Raw genomic sequence first — 10,146 nt, 5'->3', positions numbered from 1 at the left:
CTGCCTCTTTCCCGTTCACTGAGAGCCTTAGATGGAAACGGTGCCTACATTCACGAAACAAACATCTGGGTCTGGTTAACGTAATGAGGGGTCCAGAGTGTGGTACACGACGACTTTCACCATTAGGAATTTCTCAGAGTAAAGAGGCCACGGGGGCCCGAATCACTGTTCCAGCCCTGCTGAGACACATATTTTTAAGATATCTAAAAAAAAAAAAAATGTTTGATAGACCTGACTTTTGTAGTTGAAATTAAGGCCTTTGAAATATTGACACAATCTGTGTTCCAAATTCAAGGGGTTCTGTTATGAAAATTTTTGAATAAAGTTCACATTTTTATAGTTCAATTTCCACAAAATCTATAAAATAGATGTGGAGAGGGCAGGTAGAGGAGGATTGGGCGATTCTAGAGATGCCCTTGAAATTTAAGGACTGCCACTCCAAACATATTTTTTCCTCAATGTTCATGCTTCAAATTTTATAGTTCAGTAAATTAACTTGGAGCGAATGGGAGCCATTTACACATCTTTCCTCGTACTCATTCTTTCTGTCTTGCAGCTCTGGCGGTCTCCACACACTCCTTCCTTTGCCGTTTTGATTTGAAAATTCCAAAAAGCCCAAGGAAACCAAGCAAGCAGCATGCTCTCTGGGGTGCTGCAGGCTTCTTTTGTTACCTCTAATTGCAGTGAAAACGGAAATGGGAACCCCCGCATCGGCCCTGGGCCTCCTTTCCCATTCTTCTAGACCTTCCTGAGGTTTTTCCGACTTGTTTACATAATCCAAAACCTTAGATTTCTTCTTTCCCAGCTACCAAAAATTAACTGCTCATAGTGTACCATCCTAAATAAAAGGATTGATTTTAGCTATCTCTACCGGCTCACAATGCAATCACTTAAACAGCCTCCAAAGACAAAACAAACAAAATCACAGACCTTAATACTCAATTTAAAAAACACTACCAATAATAATAACATTTAAAGAGAAACTTCTCAGTTGTCGAATATAAAGAACATCTAGAAATTTCACGCCCCCCCCCCTTTTTTTCAGCATTTGTCCTCAGACAAAGGTTAGGTGTCTCACCTTCAATGAAATAATGACCGTATTTCCTCTAGCTTTGACTGAAATGAAATAATCAAGGTGGATTTTAAGCTCATTTAAAATTGAGGTATGTCAAGAGTTTGGAATTTTAACAAATTAATGGGGCCAATCCCAAAAGAAGCATCTGTATTATAACAATTACCAGATAAGAACATATTTTGCTAATTTAGGTTTTGAGATTTGTCCCTTGTCTGAACCTTGAATGAGGAAAAAAAAATCTGTTACTTGGTTTCCTGATGTCAAAATAGATTGATTTAGTCAAGCTCATTCCCTGAACTTGGACAGATTTCAAATGATTATACTTTTTGGTTTATAATATGACATAAAAATATACTATTCAAATATTTTTCTGATCAAATCATATTCATATGATGTTTATGAATTACTACATAACAAATTTATAGGCACTGAGTACTGTCTGGAGACATTAGGGGTTTTTTGTTGTTTGTTTTTATTTATGAGACTTAACTACTGAGAACACCTTATTACAGTCCCATATTTGACAGCTTAAGCTGGCCTGGCAATTCTTTTTTCTCTTCCCAACTGGAACAGTTCACTTTAGCAGCCAAATGGCATGTAACTTTAACTTGTAAAACAAAATTTTTTTACCATCTAAACAATTTACCTTTAAATTAATTAATCTCTGAAACCTGCTACAGTTATTGAATTAACTACGAATTTCTTTTTGAGTAACTGACTTTATGGTCCATCCTAAAGTGGCAGGAACGTCTTCAGGCAGAAAGCAAACCTCAGCCAGGCCACTACAAAGGAATTAAAGTAGTTTCTCAAGTAAGTTGGTTCTTGGTGGAGAATTTCTGGTCTTCACAATTTTTCATTGAAATCACTCGTCTTTGAATCTTGAGTATATCCTAAACCTTTGTTTAGTGTAGGTTCTGAAAGCGTAAATTTCTGCACATAGAGGTTCCATTTCAAATCCACCTACAAAGGCTGAATTACTGAAATGCTTTGTTAGGTAGTTGTGCACATCTATTGGTATATGTGCATGTGTTTAATTGTAAAAAATAAAAATCCTTAGACCCTTTTACTCTGACTCAAAAATACTTCCAGGAAGGGCAGCATGAGCCCGTGAGTGTGGGGATAAGCCCAGCCCATTAGGGGGCATGTTCGCCTAGGGCTAATGTTTACTTATAAATCTAGCAAGCATGAGTCCCACCGCTCTCTCTGCTTCCCTGTTCTCCGTGGGAACCGGTGGTTCTGTAAGTCTATTTCCCCATTAAAGCTGTATATATTATTACAATCTGTCTAAATTCATTTATGCCGATACACATGAGGAGCCATGAACTGGTAAACATGCCTCACCTTCAGGCCACTTAGCCTCTGCTCACTCAGAGAAGTGATACCAAAACTGGAACTGGGAAAAAAAAGCCCTATTTCCCTCCCCAGGTAATGAGTCAGATCTTCTTGTAACATCTCTGCTACCCTGGCTTCTCACTGGCGAGCCTCCTCAGTTTGCAGCTTTTGAACAGCACTATCAAGGAGTTCCATGGACTCTCTGAGAGACACGTGGATTTTAAATGACTTGGGCTTAATGGTCAGGCCGTAATTGAAACTCATGTTTGAGGGCTCGTTTTGATTAGCCTTGAAGTCGCACTGGTGAGCAAGGATGGAGATAAAGAGAAACAGCAGCATCTTAGAGAGCTCTTCGCCGATGCACCGCCGTTTGCCCACCGAAAAAATCATCACACTGTTGGCTAGTTCCTTGTTGATGAAGCCGTCCTTGTCCAGGAATCGGGCTGGATCGAAGTCCTCTGGGTTGGGCCACTTGGCTGGGTCATGATTCACAGACCACTGGTTAACAAAAACCACCGTGTTCTTGGGGATGTAGTAGCCTAAGACAAAGGTGTTGGCAGTGGTGGCGTGAGGAATGGTGACAGGCAAGAAGCTGGTGAATCGCATCGATTCATAAAGAAAAGCCATGACATAAGGCAAATTGGGCTGGTCATCCATGCAGGGCAGACGATCCCTACCAACAACCTGGTCCAGCTCAGCCTGCACCCGGGCCTGTACATCAGGGTATCTGTTTGAATTACAGTATGAAAAATGATGAGAGAGAAAGAGAGAGAGAGAGAGAGAGAGAGAGAGAGAGAGAGAGAGAGAGAGAGAGAACACAATTAGTTTAATTTACCTTTCACCTACAGCACACCGCAACTCTACTCTAATTCCACAAACTATCTAGGTCTGTGACTGAATTACAATTTCTGAAAGAAATAAAAAAAAAAACAGGCTAATTTCGCTCTCTCAATATTGCAAGTTAAACAACAACAATCTTATTTTTTTCTGTAATAAGCCTCTTATGGCCTAGGATTTATTTCCCATTGTGAGAAGATAAAACCCTTAAGTTTTTACAGTCTAAAGATGCACGCTACTGGCCAGACCTACTTATGTCCTGGCTGGGCACAGCGCCTAGGCCCACAATACAGTTTAGACACCAGGGAAATATCTGTCTCTCTTGTAAAGCCTGTAGACCTAAACAAATGGACTTATGAGTAGCAGCCCACATAACACACTTTTCACATATTCATTTTATACCAATGTAGTCATAAGGTATTTTTTCAGTGTGTTTCTAGAGAAGTCTACATAGGCGAAAGAACCCCAGGCCCACAAAAGTTAAAATGCTGCCCTGAAAGCAGACTCTTTTCCTTCCCTTAGATCTTGAGGCAATTCATTGTCTTTTTTTTTTTTATGAAAACATATGCAGTTTATTTAATAGTTAAAGGCACTAAGGCATATAAAATTAAATTGAAAATTTCACAGGTAGCTGTTTCTTTTTAATTTTAATTATTTTTTACTTTATTTTTATTGTTTTTATTAAGCTATATATTTTCTCTGTCCCCCATCCTTCCTCCCCCCTCCCCATCATTCCTATGTTATGAAGCATTATTGGTCTCCTGATAGATAAAGCTACATATTTCTTCAATTTAAAGAGCAGGGCCCCAGTTTTTCAGATGGGGGTACACGTGTTACTTCTGCAGTGTTGCTGATAGAAACTGGGACAGTTCTTTTGGAAGACAAAGCACAGTAAACTCTATATAAGGCAACAATCCCTTGGTCCTTCATTTTTAAACCCAATTATTTATCCCTAGGATCCTCCTTTCAGAAAATAACTTATTGGTATAATATATAATCATAACAATACTTAAAATGTAGTCGAAACCCACAATACTAAAGCTCAAAACTGATTTTACATATGTACAATATTAGTACAAGATATTATGTAGCCTTCAAAATCACTAAAATCCAGGCTGGAGAGATGCCTTGGTGGTTAAGGGCGCCAGCTGATCATGCAGACTTCCTGAGATAATTTCCAGCACACACGTGACCACTAACTGGAGTTTGTAACTTCAGTCCCAAGGGATCCGCCCTCCTGGCCTCTTCAGGCAACAGGCATGCGCTGGATATTCAGACATACACTTGGGCAAAACCTTCATATATGTCAAAACAAATAAAGCTTAAAAATCGTTTCGAAAGAAAAAAAATAATAAAATCAATGCTAACCGCCCGGGAAGTTTAAACGGAAGACTCCGAAGGAATGGGGGTGGAGGACGGCTGCAGCGACCGTTTAAGTGGTGTTCAAATACTGAGAGATGCTAAAATCAGAACTTCCCAAATCTTCCCAGGAAGGGCCAAATGGTAAGCATTTTGACCGCATGGACCAAACCCTCCCACCAACAGCTACTAGTCCACCCTGTAGTGTGAACGCAGACACTATTATAGGAGTGGATCAACCCGCTGCGTCAGTGAAATTTGTACTCTAAAAGGCATTGTAATTTGCCCGCTGATTATATTGCCTCTTCATGAAAAAGAAAAAATAATGTCATCTTTAACTGGCTACGACCCCAAAATTATTTTTATTTCTTTGGAACACATGAAAAGCTGCTTATACAGCTCAATACAGATCCTCCCCCCCCCCCAAAAAAAGGGTACACACTTATTTTGGAATGGGAGAGACCTGGGGACCCAACTCCAAGGCCTTTTTCCTGATCTTGGGTTGAATTCCCTTTCTTCTGTTTCGGCCTCCCTTGCCCCTAGGTCGCAATATTTCCAATATATGTTTCCACAATTTGACTTTACTACTAAAAAGTTATTTTAAATATAGTAAAAATGTGACGTAGAACATCTAAAGAAATACGAATTGTGTAAATCCCAACAGGCAGCGGACTCTTTCTGCTAAACTCGGAGGGCCACGCATATTCAGTATCTCTTAAGTGCTAAGAAACGCAGTAGGGTTTCCAGATAAAATACAGGCTAAATCAGAATTTCAGGTAAACAATAGGTGATCTTCAAATTCTCACAAAGGATTCATTTGCTTAGATCACCTGACAGCGGAGGTGGGGGAGACTTCTTAATCCTTGCAAGCAGCCTTGCAGGACTGTAGAGGTCTGTGCCCTGGCCCAGAGATTAGGATGGCCCCGGTGCCAGAGACTCCTCTCTAGATGCTGTCGCCTACTTTCTTTGCGTCAGCCTTCGGGTAAACCTTATTCTCAGGTTGTCCTCTGAGGGCCTGCCTATGCTGGCTTCCTTTACCTGGTAACAAAACCCTGTCCGGTAGCTGAGTGTTAAGGCTGGGGCTGGACAGCCTCGGAAGTGCCAGCCGTACGCCGCCCTGTTTAGTTAACATTCTACTGCGCCTCCTTAACCTTGGAACGGATCCAATTCTGTTTCTATTGAGCCACAGAAGAATCAAGATTGATCTGCCGCACATGACAAAAAGATCTTGTTTTTGCGGGCAAGGGCTCTTCATAAATTTGTTTCCAGTCACAAGAGGAGGGGGGAGGGACAGAGACAACGCTAAAGAAGCTGGCAACGCTAGGTGGGGAAGGGATCGCAATTGGCCCCGTTGATTGGGACTTATCTTCCCTGAGATCTCAGTTTTAAGGAATGGGGGGTGGGGCAGGGTGAAACCTCAAACCCCGCGCCCAGCTAGTGACCTTTTAGCCACACGCCCCTTTTCAAAGGAGAAAAGCGCAAGGACTGACCCATCCCTCCTGGAGGCTTTACCTGGTGAAAAGGATGAACAACCAGAGCAGCGCAGTGGAGAGGGTGTCCTGGCTGGCTCCGAAGATGTCCGTAATAGTGGCCGGCACGTTCTCCAAGTCCAACCCGAAGGGACCGTCGCCAGCTCCCCCGGCCTCCTTCTTTTCTGCGGAGAGGATGAAGGCGTCCATCATGTCACGGGGAGCAGCTCCGGGTACCAGGCTTTCGCGGTGCCTGAAGAACTTGTCCAGGACAAAGTTGGTGAAGTTGCGGTTGAGCTGTTCGAACTCGCGGAAGGTGGTGCGCACCGGGTTAGGGAAGAGCTGCAGCCAGGGCAGCATATCCACCAGGCTGCCCGCGCCCACCGTGCGCCCGAACTCTTCGTTATGGCTGAGCAGCTCCAGGAACTCGGCATCATCGTGGTTGTAGCGGCAGCCGAAGCACACGGCGCTCATGACATTGGCCACGGCCACGATGATCGGTTGCGTCGGATCCAGGACCGCACCGCCTGAGCAGCGTCGCACCAGGACCGCAATCAACTCTCTCGCCTCGCACAGCGCGTGGCCCTCAAGGAGGCGGCGGCTGCGCGGGTGGCGCGTGGAGAAGGCGCGCATCGTGCCATAGGCCGCGCGTCGCTGCGCCTTCCAGCGCTCGCAGTAGGGGCCGAACGCCAGGCTGCGGCCGCCAGACACCACGCGGAAAGAGGCGAAGGGCGGCCGGTCGGCGAAGATGCTGCTCTGCTGCACCAGGGCTTCGTGGATGGCATTCTCGCCATTCAGCACCACCACGGGACAGCTGCCCAGACGGATCTGGAAAACGTCACCATAGCGCCTCGCAAGGCGAGCGAAGTACAGGTGCGACGCCCGGCCCACAGACGCCGCGTTTCCGATCAGTGGCCACGGGAAAGGACCCGGGGGCGAGCACCACGGTTTCCGCCGCCACTGTCTCAGCAGCCACTGTCCCAAGTGCACAGCGGCCAGGACAGAGAGGAGTAGCAGAAGTGTGGTCTGCTGGGTAGACAACGGGTTCAGCTGCTGCGGGCTGTCTGCCCTAAGGCTGGTGGCCATGCTGGGGACACAAAGGCAAAACGTGACACTCAGATGTGCAGAGAGAGAGAGAGAGAGAGAGAGAGAGAGAGAGAGAGAGAGAGAGAGAGAGAAGAATGGGTCCCAGCATCAGCATGGGACTATAGAACCCTGTTGAATAGAGAGGAGGCGGTGCCTACCTCGGTCAAGGATGGCTTTCTGGACAAGATGCTTAAGATACCCTTCCATACCCAACCCAGCCTCGGGCAGAAACAGGCCAGCTTCTGAATCCCCAACCGCCTAACGGTTCCCGGAATTCCGACACAAGGCCAGTGGCAGACACAGAGGCAGGTTTCTCTTAAAGTGCCTAACACCCCGGACCCCTGACTTTCAAGAGCTGGTCTAAAGAGGCCCCAGGAAGGTGGCTCCGCAGACAGACTGACCTGCGATGAAGCGTGGTTTTCCAGCGCTGCAGAACAACCGGCTCTGGGAGAAGCCCTGAAGCCTCTGCCCACGGCAAGACTTCAACCTGAGAGTCCCCCCAGGGACCTGGAGGCAGACACCTGATGCCCGCTGCTTTAGCACCCACTCTTGGCTCAGTCAGAACCTAAACTTGGATTGGGTTGGAGGAAAGGAAGGAAAAAGTGTCTCAAGTTTGCCGAGCTCCACTGCACCTGGGGCTCTGCAAAGTCGGGGCTTTCTCACGGAGTTGGAGCTGCGCTTGAGATGGGCGAGTTGGTAAACTGGAGTCAAATCCTAGGCTGAGGGAGACTTTCAAGCTGGCGTCGCAGAGGTGTCTGCAACGCACCCCAGAGGTGACACGCGCCATCCCTCTACCCGGGGTTTTAAGGGCTGGGTAGAGAGGAAACGGGACCCTGAGGGGTGGGGCGTGAGGGGCGGGGCGCCGTGAAAGTCTGGGACTTGGACTCGGATTCTCAGGTCTCATGTCCACGCTCGGGGTGACCCAAGGATGGTTCAATGGGAAGTCCGCTCCGCGTGCTCGGACCGTTCTGAAAATGTAGCTGGCAGTTTCGTTGGAAGCCTCCTTGAATAGTTTTCCCGTGGCGATAAGGGCTTGTCATCAGTTATCCCCCAGTCAAGACCCCACGAATTCCCAGAACCGAGCTTGGGACAGAATTTCCCACTCTTCTGCGCGCTTGAGCAGAAAGCACCCATGAGCACGCCCTCCTTCTCCAGGTGACTCGAGCTTGGTGCCTTGCTCATGATCCTTATGCACCAAGCCAGAAAAGGAAACTTGTCATTTTTTAGGTACCGGGGTAGCTTGGTTTGAGACGGTTTGTCTGGCATTTATTTTTATCTTAAGGTTTTGCAAACCATTTGGCCCTACAGTCGTGGCCCTTTGTGTGCACAGATCTCTTTCCACCTCTGCTGGCGAGATCAGGAAACCCTGAAAGCGGCTGCCCTACCGCTCCAGGCGCGGACCACCCTTCGGCGGCACACAAAGCAAGGCAGGCCTGGAGGGTTCCCGCTTTGAAAAGATAAGGGCCACGCCACCTGCTGGATGCGCTCTGGTCGCACTCAGGCTCTGAGCCAAGCTTGAGGCAGTTCTGGAGTGCGAGACCTAAGAGGGGGCGGTGAGTGGGAGGAGGAGGCAGCTCTGCAAGCCTGCGAACGTTCGGGTTGAAAAGTTTCTGCTGTCACCTCCCCCTTGCGTGCGGAGCTGTGCCTTGCGTGCGCCGCTTCTGGGAAATAGGGCTCCAGTCATCTCCCTGGGCGCTGCTCGCGGCCGCCCCTCCCGCGCTTCTCACGCCACCTGACACGCCGAGGCGGCGGCCAAGGGCGGGGTGCCTGCCGCCACCACCCTTGGCGACGCACGCACAGCTGCGCCCGCAGGGCCTGCCCGAAGGATGCTCGATCGCAGCTGGCTTCTCGACCCTCGTTCCCGCAGCCTGGTTGCCAAATGCGTGGCTGCGGACCATGGGGACGCTTCCCAGGGTGACTCAAGGTCCTGGAAGCAGTTGCTCCTGTTCCTACCGGTTAAGGCATAGAATCGTACTTTCAAAACACCTGTGAGAACAAGGTTTCTGCCAGGCTCTGGAAAGGGCCAGCCGTAGAAGAGATAGATTGCTACTCGTTAATCAAGCAGGAATTGTAGCTCCAGACCATTGGTGTGATCCCCGGGCAACCCACTCCCAATGCTGTGTTATTGTCTCTTTTACAAAAACAGATTCAGAGAGATTATGGGACTCAAGTCACACAGTTCTCTAGAGGTGGAGACAGGATTTGAACTCCCAAAGTCCCACTCCAAATTCCTCATACAGGTTTATACGGAGTAAAAGCATACTTAAGAGGCCCAAAGTTGTCTTTCCTGTTAAAAATAAATAATATATATATCATATATAATTTATATAATATATAAATATAGATAGGTTTTTTTTAATCAGCCAAGAGCTAGCCAGAGGCTCAACAACAGAGTGCTCTGACCAACAAGCATGACCACCTGAACTGGATGCCTGGCTCCCACAAGGTAAGAGGAGAGAACCAACGTAAACAAGTGATCCTTAGACTTCCCCACCAGAACACACAGACACACGCATAATAAATACAATACCTTTTCAATCAGACGGAAGAATCTGATGCTCTTTGTTCATGGCCGAGGGTTGAAAGACTCACAAAGAAAAGGTATGCTTACTACACTTAAATTGGCATTTATGAGAGAGGCCAGTGGGAGGTGCCTCACAGATGACGCTGGGATAACTGAGTACATTCTAAAGAAACTTAACGAAGGTGTCTGAAGAAGTGTCTAACATCTGTGAATGAAATGCCTGGCCTGCTAAGAAAATGCCTTTTTATAAGTGTTTTCGGTAACTTCTGCTATTTTCTGAATGGGATTTTATAGACACCACGGTCAAGTACTCAGACCAGAGATGAAGTTCGCCTGGGGGGGCAAGAGCACTAGTTTAATAATAAGCCTTGGTTTCTCAGAGCTGCACTACTCCAACGTGTCTGTCTTTGTTTTTCTCATGTTGTAACAAAAGGCTCGAGACTGGCCCATTTACAGAAGAAAAT

At 46.9% G+C, this 10,146-nt stretch overlaps 1 protein-coding gene across 1 annotated transcript; it reads right to left on the bottom strand.

The window, feature by feature from the left end:
* Positions 1-6: 6 nt before the first annotated feature.
* On the bottom strand, positions 7-8,120 carry LOC101986198 (cytochrome P450 1B1). Its single transcript, XM_005360768.2, has 3 exons — positions 7,560-8,120; positions 6,116-7,159; positions 7-3,134 (listed from the first exon to the last, which is right to left on the bottom strand). Exons 2-3 carry the CDS (start codon positions 7,156-7,158, stop codon positions 2,546-2,548), a joined length of 1,632 nt encoding a protein of 543 aa, XP_005360825.1. The 5' UTR covers position 7,159; positions 7,560-8,120; the 3' UTR covers positions 7-2,545.
* Positions 8,121-10,146: the final 2,026 nt, after the last annotated feature.

This window comes from Microtus ochrogaster, linkage group LG3, assembly GCF_000317375.1.
Source record: "Microtus ochrogaster isolate Prairie Vole_2 linkage group LG3, MicOch1.0, whole genome shotgun sequence".
Lineage (NCBI taxonomy): Eukaryota > Metazoa > Chordata > Mammalia > Rodentia > Cricetidae > Microtus > Microtus ochrogaster.
This window is presented reverse-complemented; position numbering and strand designations above follow the sequence as displayed.